Source organism: Orbicella faveolata, unplaced genomic scaffold (genome assembly GCF_042242905.1).
Source record: "Orbicella faveolata isolate gen_17 unplaced genomic scaffold, um_ofav_v1 contig_14, whole genome shotgun sequence".
Classification (NCBI taxonomy): Eukaryota; Metazoa; Cnidaria; class Anthozoa; order Scleractinia; family Merulinidae; genus Orbicella; species Orbicella faveolata.
In genome coordinates this window covers 9,097,108-9,117,999 of record NW_028301541.1, presented here as the reverse complement: position 1 = coordinate 9,117,999, position 20,892 = coordinate 9,097,108, and the positions used below count along the sequence as shown (strand labels likewise).

The following is a 20,892-nucleotide window of genomic DNA, read 5'->3' as shown; positions in this document are numbered from 1 at the left end:
TTTTTCTGGGAGTTCCCCGCCCGGGTGATTCCTCAACTCGAGACGTTTCCTCGTCGATCTTCTAACCTAACAGGGGGTTTATAAATTCCAACTTATTAAGGACTTTATGAATTAAACGCCTTCAATAATGCATAAATTAAACTAGCTACCAAAAACATTTGTTCAACAAGACTGGCGTCCATGAAGCCTGGAGCGCCCACTCCCTCCCAGCAACCGACCGATGTCAAAGCCAAATAAATTTTTTCTTTACATGTTTTTTATTTGAGTTTATATACAAGCACCTTGAAGATGCTGGTAAACATTGAGTGGAGAAAAATCAATATCGTAATTAAACTTTTGAAATAAATGGCCGAACGTCCGCCGAACTGCACTGTGTACATGACAGGCATTTGTGAACTTTTGTCTTCTTAAAAAAACAGGTTTTGTCTTCCTTAAACTGAGGTTAAATACATGTTTCTATATTCGAAAAAAGCTGTTCACATGCTCATTGTTCCTAAAAAATAAACATCTCTCCCTCCAGTGTAAGTTAATTCAGAACTATTTGGTGATCAAAAAAACTGTACAAATTCAAGGATATAATTCATGTACTAGTCATGTTCATTCTATGGGCGTTCTAATAATGTTTTTTCTCGATTCCAGGAGGTCCTCTCAGAGTGTACGTGCGTATATGGTCTTTACGCCCCTAAGTCGACGCAACATTTCGTTAATCCCAGCATCACCACAATGACTGTCAAACTTTACGAGTTCGAACATATGCAACAGAACCCCTCCACCCACCCCCCTTCCCTCCCCCCACCCCGAGTAGGCAAAGCCGTAAATTTCTGCTAATCTTTCCTGGAGCGAGTAATCGATGAGAAATCTCCGTATTTCCCCTTCTATTGCCCGGTAAAATCCACTTGACAGTTTCTCCCTTTTCAAGTTTATTTCCCTAGCCTATTTGTCGTTATTCAGTAATGTTTGTTCACTCTCCCTGGCCCTCCCGGAAACAATATTGCCGTGTTGTTACATAACGGGCTGGGCGCAACTCATCATTGTATTGGGGGTGGGCAGGGGATGACGACAAAAAAGACAAAGACCATTTGTCGGCAAAAGACTGAAGTGTTTTAAGAGGGAGGGTTTCACGGCTGCATTATTTATTCGCCTGTACACGCTCTTTGGCACAGGTCAAGTTTTTCATTGTTTATGAACTAATCGTAAGCAAGTTACCTAATTTCGCATGCAAATAGCCGTAAAATCATCCATAACCGTAGAATAATTCGTACAGGTCAACACTCAATTTAACGGTCGACAGCGTCGGTAACATCCACCGAACTTGTCTTCTAAGAATTATGGTCATCCGTCATTCTGCCACGACTAACTATAGCGTGTGATTACTGAACTACATCTCAGTGGGGTTTTTAAAGCAATAACATTGATAAGAAGCGAAAAAAAAAAAAAGGATTTTGATTTAGAGGCATGCGACGAACCGTGTAACCCTCACTTTAAGACTTGAATTTTAATTAAGGTATATGTACATTTCTTCCAGCTCATTAGAGGAAAAAAAAATGCCAAGTTTTTGCCAAGTTCAATTTCCTTGTTAAAGGAAACATTGATATCAAACGATGCTCCTGTCGATCGTTCGGCTCTAGAAAAGTACTTCTCACTAGCTTCTAATTGACTTACATTATTTGAACCAATAAGAGGCGCCAATAGTTCTTCGTATTTAGTATAACACGTGCATGGCAACACATTGTCTCGACCTTTGGACTTGCACGCAACAAAGTGTGTCCACAGCAAGGGTGTCTGTGTTGTTAATTATTGTTAGTGTCATAAATACGACTTAATTGTTTGATAGAAAGGTCCTTACAATTAAATAAAGATTTTTGCGAGGAAATGTTTTATCTGTCTGCGAAAACCGTCAAGTTTTGTAATCTTAGTTTTCAAAACTTAACAAAAATCGATATATTTCTATTTATTATCCACACTACGATATTTCTCCCATAAATTACTGAGTTGCTTTGTGGCTGGGATAAGTGCCGTCCTCGGAATTTGACTCGACACGGTCTCCCGCACTCGAGCATTTATTTTCGTAGTCCCAGATAGGAGGACAAGAATCGGCTAGGCACAAGCTCACGTGATATATTGAAAACATTCGTAGCTGTTCGTGGGGCCGATTATCATGCTCGGTCTGCTTCGTGTTGCAACCGCTCCTGGGCCCCCGAGGCAATGTTGCGAATGAATTATTCACTCCGGTGCCGAACGAATAGCCAAAACAAACAACCGAACAAATAAAAAATAAAATCGGTAATGAAAGCGAATGGGTAAATGGTGGCAATTTCCTATAATGGAACAATTATTCAAGAACTATTTAATGCAACTTCGGTATGCACACAAACATTTCCTCTAGCTCTAGTCAGATTCACCCTCCATACAAGCCGTAATTTGTTTTAGATAATTCCCCTCCAGTTTAATTTTTTCCTTATCTGAAAATTCCTAGAAGTTCAACAGATTAGGCGCTCTTTCGCAGGAATACAAACATATGCCGGAAATGTCAAATTTCCATAGTGTTTATGTACCCTACCAATTCAGTGGGGAGGGGGAGGGGGGAACTCGTCTGAATAGGGTTAAGTCTTCTTTTTACATTAAATGTCCTCTATAAATGCAAGTCGTCCCGGGGTAAACAATTTGTGCGAGAAAACCACAGTTTATATAGAGAGAAAATTTCAAAAACGTACCCACACTGATGTGAGAACTCTGTAGAAGCACAAGCTTTAATGATTGTCCTGTCTAAAAGAAAGGGGAAAATTCTCAAACTTCTTAAATTCGCAAGGCAAATCCAGAAGAGACCTGGGAAAGGCCCACAGCCCCATTCCCCCATCTTTTTTTTCAAGAATGTAAGTTTAAAATAGCGAGGAAGTTTCGGCCACCTTCAACTCTCCGAATTTTTGATCTCCCTTCCCCCCCCCCCCCCCCCTTCCCGCCTTGTGATCCTTTGATTGAATCCCATCATAATCTCAACATTTTTCTCTTTCAAGCCTATGAACAGGGAAGTACTTAATTTATGGGCTTGTGACAAAGGCTCGAGACGCATACGTCTGGGAACAGAAATTAAATAAACTGCTATAACAAGCTATTCTTTTAAATTAGGTCACCAAGTACCCATTTCATCTGGGAATAGTTTTTTACTGTGCAAATTGCTTCCTTGTTATTGTCTCTAATCAGAATATGAAATGTTACTTCAAAAGCCATGAATAATAGCGTCTGCTCTATTGATATCAATTCCTAACTATAGGTATATTTTATCATTATATCCTCTGAGAAAATTTGGTTGCAACTGGGTGAACCTTAGATCATGGATTGAAATGGGTCCTTCATGTTCATTTTCATACAAACCAATCTCGTTTGCAAATTAAACGTTTTGCTCTAGGACTCGTTTTGAATAAGAAGTAAACGGTAACTCGGAAAATTCCTATTCTACTGTTTTTAATCATTCCTCTGCTGAAGAAATTCTGGCCCAGTTCAGCTGTAGGACAAAACGTCTGGATGGGTCTGGATGGGCTTTACCTGATAGATGAGAATTGGTCAAACTTTTAACTGTCCCGGTCAGCTAAGAAATGACACGCTTTGACCGGATAGCTGAGGTCTGTAAACTGTCCTGATAGCTGATAAATGGGCTGAAATTTTACCGTCAACTGAGAAATGACACGTTTTTAACTGACATCTGTAGTCTGCAAAATTCCCTACTAGCTGATCATGATAGCGGAGACATCTACGAAAATGTAACTGATAACTGCGATTTCAGTACCTCCATCCAGATCCTCTAGGTTTTTAACCTTTATTCATTGCAAAGTTTCTATTTCTCATCGAAGAAAATCTGGTTGGTTCCTGATTGATTACAACTATATTCTTTGAAAGAAAAGATCTTAATAATCTCTAGGAAAAGTGCAAAATAATACAAAATGTTAAGTTTCCCGTTTTTATTTCTTCAGACATTTCAATTTCCCACCGAAGAATTAAAGTTTAGTTGGCTACCGGATTAATTATAACTTTTCGTTGAAAGGAACGAAGTTAAAAGCACTATGAAAAGTGCATATAAAAAATGTTACGTTTTTCAGGTTTGTTTTTTCTTCAGACATTTTTTATTTCTCATCGAAGAAAATCTGGTTGGTTCCTGATTAATTATAGCTTTTCTTTGAAGGAAAGGATCTTAATAATCTCTAGGAAAATGGCAAATATGAAATGTTAGGTTTTCTACTTTTCCTTCAGGCGTTTAGGATTACTTATTGAAGAAAAACTGTTTGGTTAGTTATTGATTTTGACTTCTCCTTCAAAGAAAAAAAAAATAATCACTATGAAAAGTGCAGATATAAAATATTAGGTTTTCCCCCTTTTTTTCTTCATACATTTTCGATTTCTCATCGAAGAAAATATCGTTGGTTACTGATAATTATAGCTGTTCTTTGAACAAAAAAAAATTATAATCACTAAGAAAAGTGCAAATATAAAATGTTACGTTTTTCAGATTTTCTCTTCTGACATCTTTGGTTTCTCATGGAAGAAAATCTGGTTGGTTCCTGATTAATAATAGCTCTTCTTTGAAAGAAAAGACCTTAATAATCCCTAGGAAAAGTGCAAATAAAAAATGTTAGGTTTTCTAGTTTTTTCTTCAGACATCTTGGATTTCTCAGAGAAAACCTGGTTGGTTAGTTATTGATTTTGACTTCTCCTTCAAATAAAAGAATTTAATAATCACTATAAAAAGCGCAGATATAAAATATAAGGTTTTCCCCCTTTTTTTCCTCAGACATTTTCGATTTCTCATCGAAGAAAATCTGGTTGGTTACTGATAATTATAGCTGCTCTTTGAAGGAAAAGAATTAAAAAATAATCACTAAGAAACGTGCAAACATAAAATGTTATGAAAAGATCATACATCCTCTAGGTAAAGTGCAAATGTTTATGACATGTTTTTGCATAAAATAATTTTTTTTCGTTTTTTTTTTTTTAATTTTTTTTTTTTTTTACGCTTAAGCATTTTCGATTTTTCATCTGGTTGGTTAGTTCTACTTTTAAACACTGGATTCAATCAATACCCTGCAACAGTTTTCACCTACTTCATTGTTATTAGATAAAACACTAGGTTTTCAACTGGTTCCATAAGAAATTTTCGATATCTCATCGAAGAAAATCTAATTTAAGTTAATAACGTTAAATTAAATTATTATATTCTCGTTTTATCATGGAACCTAAATGGTTAATATTTGACTAGTTAATTCTACTTTTAAAATGGGGCTCAAAGGGCTTTATGTATTAAACGCTTTCAATAATGTGTGATTTCAAACAACTGCAAAATAATGTTCCACAAGACTGGTTTCCATGAGGCCCGCAGCCGACCAACACAAAGCCAAAAGCCAAATAATTATTTCTTCACATCTTTTTTCTGTGTTTATATACAGGTACCTTGAAGATGCTCGTAGTTATTGACTAGAGAAAAATCAATATCGGAAGTGAATATTACATTATCTTAAAATGTAATTGTCTCGTTGAAACAGTTGCTAAGTCTAACGCAAGAAATGGCCTGACGACGAACTGCTCTGTGTATGTTTCTGGCATTTGTGGCTCCGTGAAAACCAGCTGTTGTCGTCCTTAAACTGAGGCTAACTTCATGTTTCTATATTCTGAAAAAATTGGGTAAATGATCATTGTTACTTAACGAAGCGTTTTTAATCTCGGGTCCGAATAGTATGGTATAAAACATCAAACGACTGAAAAACGACTCTCAAGACAAAGACATCAAACCATATCTCATCATGAGTCGAAATATTTCTAGTTTCCTCCAAGTTGGAACTATTTTTGTTCTAGTCATATTCTTCCCACAATTTTAAACGCGAGAGCGTTTTGCTTAATGTACATGAACGGTAGAACAACAGGACAAAAGTATCTCGGATGTAATCCGGGTTACTCAAAGTTACCTGAAGTTACCAAAACTTGAACCGAGAGTACCAATTGTCTTTTCCAAGAGACAATTTCTCCAGCGACTTCCTTGTCTTTCTCTCCTCGCTGACATTCCCATCTCTGGACAACGTTTGTACCAGCTTCTGGCTTTCTTTCTCGTCCTTTACTTTGGACAATATCTCAGCATGGCTTTTGGCTACTTCAAGGTACTGTATGCGCTGCTTCCATCCAGGTTTGGCTTCTCTTTTCTCTGATTCAATAAGCAATTCCAGATATTCCACTTGTGTGAGCGGGTTGGGCTTGAGGGCAATTTCATCCAAACGCCGAAGACTTTGTTGAGCTCTCTTTATCATGTTGAGAACCTGGACGTGGACACCTTGAAGAGATTCTTCAATCGCTTTCATCATTTGTTCACTTGTGGCCTTTTGTTGAACAGCCATGTGATATTTTTTTTTCAGGTCCTCTACAGTTCTTGTCTCGGTCATCGTTACATATTGGATCAGGTATGGGAGATTTCTGTGGTCTGACCAACTGCAATGTCGTGGGCATATTCTGCAGTTACCGACTTCATCCATCGCCCAGCAATAATGTTTCATTGCATCATCAATAATCATACAATAGGTATGGCATGTTGTGTGGCAAGGTCCACATGTGGTGGTGTGTTGGCCAGTCCCTTCGAGACTAGTGTACTTTGGTTTCGTGACGTCGACTGTGTAGGTGAAATCCTTGTTTGTTTCAATCTCCATTTCTCGTTGTTGCAACACAATTTCTTCTTGCCTCATCTCTTCAAGTTTGTTCAGACCCAGCATTATTTGGACATTTAGGCCTTCTATTAGCACATGCAGCTGTTCTCGTTCATTCAGGACCTCTTGAGTGAGGCGAAGGCTGACGCTCTCTGCTTTTGGAAACTCTGTAAAAAATTGATTAAAAGAAAGAAAACCCATCTTCCAAAACATTTCGTCAAAGCTCAGCTCGGATTCTTCATTATTTTCAGCGAAAAGAGCTGAGTTGTTGAATTTAAAGTACTTTTCACTTTGGCTTGGGATCTTGGCTTCCTTGATTGCCTCCAAAACAGGAGGGCGTTGGCCATCTGCGAAGGTGATCATCATGAAAATGTTTTTGGAGACGTCATTTCCAAATATCGACAGGATAGAATCAAATATGTACTCCTGCGTTGAGGTGAGACGTGCCTGAGAGGCTTGGACAACAAAACCGATGCCATCGAGGTGATCGATCCCATCTGGTGGGGGGATGGAAAAGAACTCCTTTATCTGTTCAGTGATCTTCTTATCTCTTCTTAATCCTTCAGTTCCGCCAAACCCGGGAGTGTCGATAATGGTGAATGTGTACGGCACAGCTGAACCTTTCATGGGATTAAATGTATAAGCTGTGATATCCTGAGTCTGGCTGTGTGCTTGGGTTGCTTTTGTTTCTTCTGTAATGACCTGAAATCGGAACTCATCCTTCCACCGCACTCCTAGGATGTAGTTAACCATGCCATTGATTAAGGTCGTCTTACCAGCTCCTGTTGCTCCTACCACCATAAAAACCTTCTCGGTTTCTCCACGCCCGATTCGATAAGGCTTTCCTATACTTTGTCTTGCAATCATGCCTTCTGTGCGTCTCATCTCCTCTCTCATACGAAGCTTGTAAATTGTTGGAGAACCAGCTTTAAGCTCCTCTGATGTGTAAAGCATAGATTCAGCAAGACGAGGGATAGTAGATGAAGTACTCGTCGCCTCGGCTTGCGCGACTGCAGTTTTCCTCACGAGTGTGTGGCTGTAGAAACTCATCTCGATCGGTCGTCGGTAGTCTGGTGGAAAATAGTAACAGGTTCAACTGAGACAAGCTGAGAAAAAACAGCTTCTTACATAATAGGTCAGTAGAAAATAGTCATGTTCGTTACAAGCCAACGAGCGAAATTATGACTTCTAGAAATCATTAGGTCAATAGTCAATTAGCAAAATCTACGCAATGTTCCTGTTTCAAATCAAACCAATGTATACGTTCACGATAATCAGTACTGTTCTAGTTTTAGTTTACAAAAGCTTTATATCAATAAATTAAAGCCAGTTGTTAATGTTAGTAATTATATAATTTTTTATCATTCAGTTAAGTCCGCTTCTCATTCTTGGTCAGAGAGGATTAGGAAAGCAAGTTCCCGCCAGGCCTTCCCAAATCAGTTTAGTTCAAAGCTTAATAAACTGTCATATAAAATTGTTTACTGTTTTCGGGGGAAGGGTTTCAGGCACTGACCATTACAAACCCATAAACTTCCATGAATTAAATGCCCAAGCTTTCATAGTACTGAAAACAAGTCTTTCAGATCTATTATAATTAGAAAAAGCATCCTTGAAACAAAGTTAAGATGAAGAAAAGTTCGAAAATTTTATTCAAAAATAATTGCGTTTCGAAAGAAAACCAAATGATGCAATCACTTACTAAGCCTGGAATAGCCAGTTACCGTTTCAATTTGAGTTTTCGTTTATGTTCCGTTTTGGATGCTTTTAAAGTATAGATATTATTAATATAAACTCTTTCTTAAGGGTCACGTTCTCTTAAATTAACTTAGTATGATTCAAATCATCATTTCATGTTTGAATGAAAGATATATGGGGTTTAATAATTGAATTTACGACAAATTGATATATTATCGGAACGCTTGAACTTTTCTAGACAATGAGTCCCAGTGCAAAAGGAGCCTGGCCATCAAAGCGTCAACAGTAGTCAAGCAATCTGTGCTTTTGAGTGACAATGTGTTGAAACAAGAAAGCCTCTTTCGAGAGCGGATCTCTTGGTTGAAACTTTAACAAATCATATCTTATTGTTGTACATTTTCTCTTTTAGTTTCATGATAATTTTGAAACGTGTTCAATTATCAATGCACGATATTCGCCTTTGCAGCGTACCATGACAGCAGTAAGGTACTGTTAAATTAAGGTATCATGACAGGTGGATTGACAGTGTTTGGAAATCGCGCTCTTACGCCGGCGCTTTGAAAGAAAACCCTATCAACCTATACATTTTCTGAAAGCTTAATAGTTATAGAATACAATCATATCTCTTGACATGCAGGAAATGTTCCTAAGGCGCTTAAATTATCATGCTAGAACTTACTATGTCTGCGTGTGTTGCTTATGAGCTATAAAAGAAAACAAGCCTTTACAGCAGAATTTGCTGTTTACCTAGCTGAGAACAATCATGATCGTGGCACCAAACACAATTGAAGGGAATAAATTAACGATATCAGCAGGTGATACTACAAATTAAAGTCTTCTTGCACTACAACGGTCTTGGTTACAACTAGACTGCGGTGGTTAATGCTTATAGCAAAGAAATAGCATTCCCAGTGAAGATTATGGCATGGCCATCAACATGGGCAGGTATCATTATTTAAGTGAGGGAGTAATCTGGAAGAAGGGGAGATTATTTAACATGATTAATTCAATATCTGACTGGATAATCTCGCTACTTGTGTAATCCCATTTTTGACACAGTTCCTAGACATTTTAAGACATTTCAACCTCAACCTCCAGCAGTCTCAGTCTAAGAGCTGTCATTTTGGTCACGCAAAGTTGACTCAATTTGTTGTTAACACTAGTTGTTAAATAAATGGACGAGGACGAAGTCAACGGAGCTTTCCGTCCGTTTACAAATATTAACTGTATATGGCTCCAAATAAATTTAGTTGTGTCTGTTATCTAAAAAATACTTAATGTATAATTATTTTGCACAGGTCAACTGTAGCTAAATTGCAATGTACATCAAGCTGGGTGCGTCGCCCATCAACATTTTGCGACAAAGTTGAGAGTAATTCAAATTTCTTTATAACATGACCGTCGAATTTTCGTTACGTAGGTCAGAAGCTGTAATGCCTTTTCATGAGTCAAAACTATTCTATTTACTCTTGTCTAATTTGCAATTGCAGACTGGAATCGCTGAGTTTCTTAGAAACGACGTCATGCTTGGACTGATTTCTGGGAAAGAGCCTGATCGTTCAACAGCTTATATGTTCTATTTCTTCATTTCCCTACCGAATCATCTCTAAAAGTTAACAAGTATTTTCAAATGTTAAGCCAAGGAAACTTTATTAAGATGTCGACGCATGTTTTAAGGTCACATCACCACGCGGTATTGATGAATGCGAATCAATACATCTCGTAGTTTTGAGATGTGCTCATTCCAGACTAAGCCCAGAAAGACCTAACTTAGTTTATCGAAGTTAGATTGCTTAGCTGCTGGCAACCTTTGATAGCAAATTGGTGATTTAAAGGCAGAAATAACGCACTTTCAGTCAGATTCAGTCTTCAACTCATCTGCTTCCGTTTGAACCTCCCTTTACAAGTAACGTTTATGCCTTATGTCATGCGACATGCAAAAGCCATCGTATTTCTACGTTTTGTTGTAACTGATTCCCTACCTTTACAGTAAAACGTCGTTACCAGGTTCAATTTCCTTACGAGAAAACAATGGTCTCAAACAACACTCCTATCGATCGTTCAGACAATTACAAGCTTTACGGCCCAAGCAACCAGTTGGTAAATCAAAACCACTGACGTGCTCAAGAGTGATTGACCCCTAATTTAGCTCTATTTTTTGAACCAATTAGAGGCGCTAATAGCTTTACGTCATCATTATAGCACGTGCATGCCAACACGTTCGGCCCTCATTGGGAATTTTACACTGTTTGCTCTTGGGAGAAGTAAGGAGATACACAGGAAGAAAGACTTATCAATCTGTATGGCTAGTGGAATTGTTCGAACAAAGTTTTTCGAAGAATTGCAGACTATAGCACTGTGAAACATATTTGTAAGCAGTTTTTAAATCTCTGTGCAGGCATAACTGTCAACCTCAATCATTAAATTTTCGAGATTTCGGCGAATGATTCTTGGAATAACACTGGAAGATTCCGAGAAAACAACGTATCAGATGACCTCTCTTGCTTTTCTTCATGAGGGCGTTTAGTGGACTGGTTACATAATATGAGATTAAGTGCTCTATTATATATATCAGTTAGTAGTTAGTAGTTAGTTATTAGTTAGTGCTGTGATAGGTCAATTTAACGCGCCTTACTCAACTGAACAGCCCGCTAAATTAATTAAAGCTGGTTTTGTTGTCAAAATGTTTCGTGATTTATCCCCAAGTGTTCTTACGTTTCATGGCAAGAAGAAGTTTAAAACATTGGTTTACTTTAAGTTGTGTAAAGCACGTGCAAACGACTTACAACGATTTCGAATTGACTTGTTTTGCTTTCAACAGACGTCAGTTATTTGAAATCCTTCCGAATGAATAGAAATCGATCGTTTCCCGAACCCATCAGTCGTCTTCTCGATCCACACTTTAAGTTACGGATCCTCGTTTTCCCCCTTTGATTCATGGCACGTGGACCTCGCGCTTAAGTAATAAATCGAAGGGGGGAAATCGTTCCTTAATTTACAATACGGACCTCGAACTTGGTTAGTAAGAGGTTTATGTTTCCCGGAGTACCTGGACGAGCGCCCAGGGATCCAGTTTCACAAAAATCGAACGACTCAAGACCGCGCGCCGCCTGGGATAATTTGCGATTTTCACGTGCTGTTCTATTTTTTACGGCCCTGCCTTTTATTTTCTTCGAAATCTTAGAAAAACGTTCCCTAAGGAGAGCCGTAGACGTCGAAGTGATGGGGCCTGAAAAAGTGTTCGACCCTACCAGAAACGCACACGACCTCACACAATTCACGCTAGTAAATGACAAAATTAGGTTTAATTTGTTGCTGCGAATTTTTGTTTTCTTCTTTTAGGAGCCTACAACTGTCAGATGCAGACCTACTTCAGTTACCAAATTACTGTGCAAGTACACAAAGAAAGTCAGCACTCCTCATCAATGAAGAAGTACAAATTAAGAAAGCAAAACAAAATAGTCATTTGATAAGCTTGTTGACTGCGTGAGGTTTGGGCAGAACGGGAAATTTAACTCTCTCGGTCAGGACGCACGCTCGGTGCGTACATCCTGACCTGGAGCCAAATATTTTCTCGTCCGATCCAGTCTTCCCACTCAGTCAATTAATAAGAACACAGCCTTGGCAGCCTCAGTGTCCCGCCTTTCACCGCTTCTATGGAACGATCAGAATCGGAAACGTTCCCTCGAGGACATCCACAAATGACAAATTATTTCTTGAATATCGCTACTACAACTTTCACAGTTCTCAAAAGATCTATGCAAAAAGATTTTCCCCACTCAAGCCAACTTTAAAAAACAAACTATCGGATCAAAAATCGCATACAAGTGAATACACGAAAGATCTTGAACTTGAACTGCAAAGAAAGATGTAATAACATGAATACCGAGAGGAAGTCCAATATAAAAAGGACGGGAGTGCTTGTCATACCTTGTAGGGGTTAAAAAAAGCGGTTTTGGTACCTCTCAGGGTGCTCAGCCGCAACAGGTCAACAGCGAGAGTTTTTGCGGTACCGTTAGATAATGTGTTGTTTCGAATTAGTATCTCTTGGGAGTGAAAAAAAAAATTCAAGCCATGCCCACAAAGCAGGATCTTGGTACCTCTTTGGGATCATTTTCAAAATTTCCGTTGAGGACCCCCGTCCTTTTTATATGGGAGTCCCCCCCCCCCCCCCGCATGAATGATCACCCCAGCTATGTGCACAACTTAATTAAGCAGTTGTGAAAATAACACTTGAAAAAATTGGGGCTTGCACGGGATTCAAACCCATGACCCCTGCGATACCGATGTAGTGCTCTACCAACTGGGCTATCAAGCCAACTTTACAAAAATCGGAATTTTGCGGTGTGTCATGAAATATCCTTTTACGATGGATATCACAATAACAAGTAACGAGACTACGTCATTAGAAACTTACAGTAATTAACAGCTCTTTAATGTACTTTAAACAAGTGCATCCCACACTAAGAAAATCTATTTTTTTTTACCGTTTAACCTAAATTAACAAAATTTAATCTTTTACGGATCCTACGTATGCAAGCGGCATTTTCATTTGCAGTCCCTTGCCACATTTGTACTAGATTGAATCTTTAAAGCTATGTAAAATCAGAATTATTTCCTATAACCCACGTAGTCTAGTTCATTATCAACATCTTGGAAAACGCTCTTGTACCCTTTATAACGGTACGTGTCAAAAAACTAAAACGAATTTTTTATTTGCATTATATAGTTTTAAACGTTTATAATTTATCTATTTATTCAAATAACAATCAAACTAAACAGCCTATTAAGCCAAGTAAAGAGAATTACAGTTCATAAAAGTTAAGGTTGTACTCCCTACAAGGAGACAGCTCCTAATCTCGCCCTTCACTTCCTGAAGGTAGAGTAAAAAGTGTACGTCGGGCTTATCCCGGGTAGTTTAATTCTCCTCCCACCCTGGAAGGGATGCTAGTCCACCACAGGGTTACCCCCCAGTATTAAATTCACTGGTAACAATTTACAGACCTGGGTTCAGGCACTGCTTCCCGGCCAGGTCTCGAAACCTGACCACTCAATTAATAGATCAGCGCGCTAACAATTAGGCCACCGCCCTACACGATGGCAAATATTTCAATTAAAATGGATTGGATTTCTAATCATCATCAATGTTAAAAACTCAGCAGTAATTATGTCAAAAGTTCTAAGACTAAAGCGGAGGAGGAAATGTGCAGAAGCATATGGCAAATTCGAATAAACTTTATCGAAAAAAGAACTTCCGATGATGGCGCCAACTGAACGGGCTGTAGCATAAGCTCAGCATGTACACCTTCAGTTGGTTGACAGGGCATCAAAGGCATTAAGACGACAAAGTCATTGCAATGTTGCTTCCGAGCGCTAAAAATTGGATTCGTCAATTTGCTCCGCCCTAAGCAATTACGTGTTATCTTGCATATTATTATTATTATTATTATTATTATTATTATTATTATTATTATTATTATTATTATTATTATTAAAGATTCGCACAGCTATTGATGATATTGAAGCTGGTTTCGTCATTGGCTCCGGGCAACAACAAGTTGCCTAGGGAAGCCAAGAAACACCCCTTGTTTGCTTTTTCTCTTCTTTCTACATCTCCAGCACCTTTCTAAGAATTCTTGCCGACCCCAACAATGCACATCTCTGGATCAGTCCAACAGGAATGCCCACCTCGATGGCTCTCAGATTGTCATTCAATCTCAGTGGTATTGATCCCAATGCTCCCACTACCACTGGAATAACCTTTGTCCTCACACCCCACATTTTTCGAACTTCTCTTGCTAGATCTTGATACTTTTCAACTTTTTCATCTTCCTTCTCTCTCACCCCATTATCCTCTGGAATTGCCACATCTATAATCTGACAGCTCTTGTCTCTCTTGTCAATGATCACCAAATCCGGTCTCCTAGCCCTTATTTCATGGTCTGTTCGCACACTGAAGTCCCATTATTATTATTATTATTATTATTATTATTATTATTATTATTATTATTATTATTATTATTATTATTATTATTATTATTATCGTCCTCACGTAATGTTTGCTTAGAGTCCTTAGGGCCGAGACCAAACCATGGTCCTGGGGCACTAGGGGATAGCCAGTTTTTAGCTTGATAGCACCCTCCTCAAAATGTGCGCTGTACCTAGCAAGGTTATCTTTTGTAGTTCACTGATGCTTAATTGGCCGGGAATTCTTCCAAGATAAGTTTCTAGTCCCTTTTTGATAGCTCCAAGTGCTCCAATGATAACTGGTATCGTTTCCGTTCTCATGCCCCACATTCGGCTTGTTTCGATTTCCAAGTCCTTATATTTGGATAGTTTTTCACTGACTTTCACGGATGTGTTTCTGTCTGATGGTACTGCCATGTCAATAAATTTACAGGTTTTCGTTTTGTGGTCTTTAATCACTATATCGGGTCTGTTGGCTGTTATTTTCCTGTCTGTGTGTATTGGCATGTCCCATAATATCGTGACATCCTCGTTTTCGGTAACTGTTCGCGGCTCATGGTCATACCACTTTTCTGATGTCTTTATATTATAGTTGTGACAGACTTTCCAATGTATATACGCGGCTGCTTCATCGTGTCTGTGGGTATATTCTGTTTTCGCAAGTTCAGGACACCCAGACACGATATGGTCAATTGTTTCGTCGTATTTGTTACACATCCTGCATAGGGGGCTAGTACCGTCTTTGATAATGCTGGCGTGGTATGATCTGGTAGCTAGGCTTTGGTCTTGGGCTGCGATTATGAATCCTTCCGTTTCTGCCTTCAGTCCACTGCTTTTGAGCCACTGGTTGGTTTTGTGGTGGTCAACATCTGCCTCCTTTATTCTCTTTGGGTATCTTCCATGTAGGGCTTTGTTCTCCCACTGCTTTGTTAATTTTTCTTGGGTCTTATTTCGTGCCATTTGTTTGGTTCTCTTTGCATATTTGGTGGTTGTTTCTTCTGTTTGTTTATCTGGTATTGTTAGGTCTAGTTCTTGTTTGAATTGTTCTGCTTGCCTTTGTATAGAGTACAATTTCTTTCTGCCATCATGTTCTTGCACTAGTTCGATTAGGGCATCATCCGTGTTCTTTAGGTATGTATCGAGCCCTATCGTGGTTGTTTTGTAGGAGGCTTCTAATTGGACAAGACCCCTACCACCAGCATTTCTTGGGAGGTAGAGTCTGTCTACATCTGCTTTTGTGTGATGCATTTTTGACAGGGTGAGTAGTTTTCTTGTTTTTGTGTCTAACCTCTTGATTTCACTCATCTTCCAGTCGATTATGTTAAAACTGTAGGTCACCACTGGGATAGCTAAGGTGTTGATTGCCTCAAATCTATTGGCAGCATTGAGCTCCGTTTTTAGGACCATCCTCACTCTGCGGTAGTATTCCTTCCTCACTCTTTCTTTCATCTTGGCATGCTGTATACCATCACCTTCATCCACGCCAAGGTATTTATATGTGTTCTCTTGGTCTAGTTCCTTGATACAGGTGTCAATGTCAAGTTGTAAATCGGAAGTTTCTGTCAGCTTTCCTCTTTTGAATGTGGCTTTAGCGCATTTGTCCAGCCCGAATTCCATCTTGATATCATTGCTGAATGTCTTTACAATATTGAGTAGGCCGGTTTGCTGGCTGTCACTTTTTGCATATGTTTTTAGGTCGTCCATATAAAAGAGGTGGCTGATTGTTCTACCCTGGACTTCATATCCATAAGCGGTTGCCTTTAGTAATGAGCTCAGTGGAGCAAGGGCAAGACAGAACAGGAGTGGAGAGAGAGAGTCTCCTTGAAAGATTCCACTTTTGATATTGATAGGCCTTGATGTTATTGACCCTTCAGCGTGGTTGAGGTGTAACGTTGTCTTCCAACATTTCATGCTTTCTGCGATAAAGTTGACAGTCACAGGGCAGATCTTATAGATTTCCATGCACTTTATTATCCACGTGTGAGGTACACTATCAAATGCTTTCTTATAGTCTATCCAGGCTGTGGATAGGTTCTTTTTCTTGGTCTTACAGTCCTCCAGAATCATCTTGTTTATCAGGAGTTGGTCTTTGCATCCGTGGCTCCCTCTCTTACAGCCTTTCTGCTCTGATGGTAGGAGCTGGTGTTCATTCAAGAAAGTGTATGTTCGTTCTGCTATGATGGATGTCAGAATCTTATACATCGTAGGAAGACAAGTAATCGGTCTATAGTTCTTTGGGTTTTTTGTTGCTTCTGTTTTTGGCAGTAGATATGTAATACCTTCAGTAAGCCATTCTGGTGTTTCTTCGGGGTGTTCAATAACCTTTGTGTAAGCTTTTGCTAGGTCTTCATGTAAGCTGACAAGATGTTTAAGCCAGAAATTAGAAACTTTATCCTTTCCAGGTGATTTCCAGTTGCTGCTTTTGTTGATAGCACAGGTGGTCTCTTCGACATTTATTGCTCTCCATGATTGGGCCTTAAGGTCTTTGTGCAGGTCTTCTTGCCCTTTTATCCATGCAGAGTCTTTGTTATGTGATTTTTCTTTCTCCCAGATGTTACTCCAGAAATCCAAAACTTCTTCCGGCTGCGGTGGTTCATCCACACCAATCTTTTTCTTTCCCAGTTCACGGTAGAACTTTTTGCCGTCCTCTTTGAAGATCTTATTTTGCCGGAAATGTTTGTTTCTTTTTTCAAATCTCTTTATCCTTTGCGCCTTAGCTTGTATTTGTTGTTTCAATTTTTCTTTGATAATTGGCACATCCCCAGGTTTTTTGATGTCGTAGCGTTTCTCAATCTCTTTCCTTTTTCTCTCCCTGATGTTTGAACCGTTCTGTATTTCCGTCAGAATCGAAAGGTCACTTCGCTTTTTTTGGATCTCTTTCTTAATTTTTGCTTTCCAAGCAGGCTCTTCTGTTTTTTTGTGTATGCGACTGTGTTGTCTTGGTTTTAGGCCTATTTTCTCTGTTATTATCGAGGCAGTGGCGTATACAATTTGGTTTATGCAAGTTATAGTGACTGGTCCATCGATGCCTTCTTTGATTTCTTTAATGGCTTTGTTGGCTGTGTCAGTTGTATCACGGGCACGGCGATCTTTCTTTATCTTTGGCAGGAGTGGCCTCTCAGTAATTTCCTGGTATTTGACTGTTTCCCACTTTCTCAGTATATCATTTTTCATTGCTATCATACTCTCCTCTTGCTTCGTTTCTGTAGGTTTTTGTGTTCTTCCAGCACTTTCAGGTAATGTGGAAGTGTTTTCGTCCACATTTGCTTCAACCATCTCTTGTTTGTCAGTGTCTTCAATCCCAAGTATTGATCTGTTCAATTCCTCTGGAATGGAGGTGGTTTGCCTTACCTTTGCTCGTATGGTTTCAAGTTCCATTTCAGTGAGTCTTTTACTCTTGATAATGTCCCTGCGAACATTAGCGAGTTTGTTTGCATCAAGGTTTGGCCTTGCTGTGGGGTTTTGTAGCCGCCAGATGTTATATGCAGCCTTGGTGGTAGTAGTCTCAGAGGGGTTATTCGTAGCTTTGTAAAATGCTTCCATCACTTGTTTATACTCCTCTCTAGTCCATTTCTGTCTAGTTCCTTTCAAGGGATTTCCGGTGGATGTAGCTAGAGGGCCTCTGTGAGGGTTGTCCTCGTTGTGGATGTCCTCTAGTACTTCGTGAGCGGAGTTTGTTCCAGTAGCTGACTTTTCGATCCCAGCCTGGTTCCCCGCTGGGGGACGCGGCCCTTGTTGATCCGCGGGACGACCGATGCGGCATGAATTATTCCTAGTACGACTTTTCATATTTGTAGTGCTCGTAACCCAGAGCAGGGTGGCTGCGAGGTTGCTAGCACTTGCCAAAGGTGCCACCTTATTATTATTATTATTATTATTATTATTATTATTATTATTATTATTATTATTATTATTATTATTATCATCTATGCCATTATTTTGAGCTTTAACTAAATTTGAAGATAACTTCGAATAATGCAAAATGACCTGCGCAAAATCGTGCCACATTGAGGCCTTTAAAATTCTGTTTGAGGCTGCCACTCAAAAAACTAAAAAGGGTTTATATTATAAGTAGCACTCGAAATTAAATGTTTGCATTATCCCTAGTATATAAAGGTATGCTACGCTAGATGCTAAAACATAGGCTAAATATCAAAGTTCAAAGCAATTTAAAATTGTCCTAATTTTCGTAAATAATTCATTTTTTAACTATTTAAAGACTACAGTCTAGAAATATGCTAATAGTTCAATTAGGAAAGCAATTGCAATTGCAAGTTCGTGGTAACAGCCTGAGGGTCACTCGTCTATTCGTTTGATGATTATTGTAAGGCCTACCAGAATTTGAATCGAGAATACCACTTTTCTCCACTGCGAGCTTTCTCTTTAATCTCTTTCTCAGCTGCCTTGACATCTTTCACTTTAGACAAAATTTCAGCTTGGCGCTTGGCTTCCTCGTAATATTGGACGCGCTTTTGCCATCCCGGGTTTGCTTCGTTCTTTTCTGGTTCAATGAGGAGTTCAAGGTACTGCAGCTGCGTTAGTGGGTTAGGTTTGAGAGCAATTTCGTCCAACAACGAAGGCTTTGCTGAGCTTTGACTATCATTCCCATGACGGTAGTGTGCACATCCATGAGATACTCTTCTAGGTGTTCAATCATGCCTTACACTTGGGTCTTCCCTGAAGCAGCAGTTTCATACTTTTTTTTTAAGGTCGTCTGATATTGTTGTCTCGGTCTCCTTTCTGTAGCGAAGATCTTGTTTTGACAGGTGTCAATTGACCATAACATGTATGTCCAATATCAAAGAAGGAGGCTATAACTCAAGGCTGTATTTTTCTGTCAACCTTTTAGCTGGAGTATGGCCGCCATCTTGCGCGACTCCGTCGTCGTCGTCGCCGTCTGCGTACGCGCCCTCGAGCAATACCGCTAGCCATGATAACCATGAGAAAACCAACTCCTGGGTTTCCTTTTCTTTCCGATATGGGTATGCGGCTCCGCTTTAACCGGAACGGTTTGCCTGAACGAAAGACGCCTTTAATACCGAGTGGTATTCTCACTTCGTTTCAATCGGCATCTCACCGCAAATTTCTTTAGCCGTCAACACAAACGAAAGGAAGGTTTTTTGTTAACTATATACATTGATCATGCATGTTAAAGAAACAAAAATACACCTAAATTGTGAAACTGTGACTTAGATTGCGAATGAAAACTGAAACACGGAGGGTTGTGATTATTATTTTTTTTGATGGCATCAGAGTGAAAACCAACAATACTGAGTAAAACTCTCGTATCTTTTCTATCATCTGATCGCACACTTCTTAACTGTGAACAACACAGGCGAAAGAAAGTTAATAGAATTTCACACAATGAGCCATAAATGTGTGTACTGTGAAGGCCATTTGACTTAGTAATTAATACCCTGGGGATTATGCAAATGATAGTATAAAAGTTCCACCCTGTCACTCTATTCGAGGCCGCGAAAGCGAAGAGGTTAACCCTTTGAGCTCCAATTACGCATATATGGTAATTTTACTTGTAAAATAGAGTTAACAACTTAAAGCGTTGCATGGATATCACACATGTGTATTATTCCTTTAGTCACGCTATGCTTATATCTATCCGGGTGTGGCATGCGCCACATTCGTTGGCTTATCCCTTATTTCCAGGTGTGGCACGCGCCATACTTGTTGGCTCATCCATCACTTGCGGGGTGTGTTGCTACCACCCCTATTATCATGTACCTATTTACAGGGTGTGTTGCTCCCACCCTTAGATTTACCAGGGAGCACCCAACAACCTTAGTCCCATTTACTGCCAAATGGTTGTCAACTTTATTGCGTACTTATGTAAGCGGCCGAAGTTGTTAATGTGTAATTAATGGTCGCGCTCTTTGTACCACTTGTGACATCATCAATTTAAATGTCATCAGATATCTTGATAACCAGATAGTAGTACTAGGCTAGGCCTTTCCGTAAAATGGTCAGGTTTAGATATCGACGACATTCCGAGGTCGCAAATCGAAAAACGTTATAAGTTTTGGTGCAAAAACATCCAAACATCCAACTTTTCACGGCAGCCATAAAGAACATGCAACGTAAAAGGCAGCCAGAGTAGAAGGGCCGAGAAAATAAGAAAGGAAAGGGGCAACAAACAAAACTGAGAACGGTTAATGGCAAAAAAAAAAAAAAAAAAAAAAAAAAACTAGTGAGACAATCTCAGATAGTGCAGAGTGTAATTCACGGCTCTGATACAGTAGTCACATAGGTCCTCACCCATGCCGTTCTCTCCCTTGGTAGTCAACTAATATGTACGGAATACGAGCGGACAAAAACTTGACAAGACATAATCTTAGCAGTGTGTATGTTTCATGTTTGTGTTTTCTTTCAAGGCCCAAAGATAACTTACAATTACCGTTTGTCAAGACGGTTTTAAATTTATCGTGATATTTTACTTAGGCGTACAGGCTCCTTCGGACTTGGGCGGGGGCGGTGACCTTATTGCCCGAAAAACACTACACAGTGCCCGAAAGCATGTGTTGAACAAATGTACTCAAAT

General features: G+C 39.3%; 2 protein-coding genes and 1 long non-coding RNA gene across 3 annotated transcripts; 1 reads left to right on the top strand and 2 right to left on the bottom strand.

Moving 5' to 3' along the window:
- Positions 1–3,789: 3,789 nt before the first annotated feature.
- On the bottom strand, positions 3,790–10,501 carry LOC110049035 (uncharacterized). Its single transcript, XM_089287502.1, has 2 exons — positions 10,355–10,501; positions 3,790–7,747 (listed from the first exon to the last, which is right to left on the bottom strand). Exon 2 carries the CDS (start codon positions 7,725–7,727, stop codon positions 5,958–5,960), a length of 1,770 nt encoding a protein of 589 aa, XP_089143628.1. The 5' UTR covers positions 7,728–7,747; positions 10,355–10,501; the 3' UTR covers positions 3,790–5,957.
- A 3,691-nt stretch (positions 10,502–14,192) lies between these two features.
- Positions 14,193–18,205, bottom strand: LOC149113830 (uncharacterized). Its single transcript, XM_089287475.1, has one exon. The coding sequence runs from the start codon at positions 18,126–18,128 to the stop codon at positions 14,496–14,498; it is 3,633 nt and encodes a 1,210-aa protein (XP_089143601.1). The 5' UTR covers positions 18,129–18,205; the 3' UTR covers positions 14,193–14,495.
- Positions 18,206–20,204: 1,999 nt separating this feature from the next.
- Positions 20,205–20,507, top strand: LOC149113829 (uncharacterized). Its single transcript, XR_016206571.1, has 2 exons — positions 20,205–20,285; positions 20,474–20,507. It is a non-coding gene; the product is annotated as an uncharacterized LOC149113829 (long non-coding RNA).
- The last annotated feature ends 385 nt before the right edge of the window (positions 20,508–20,892 follow it).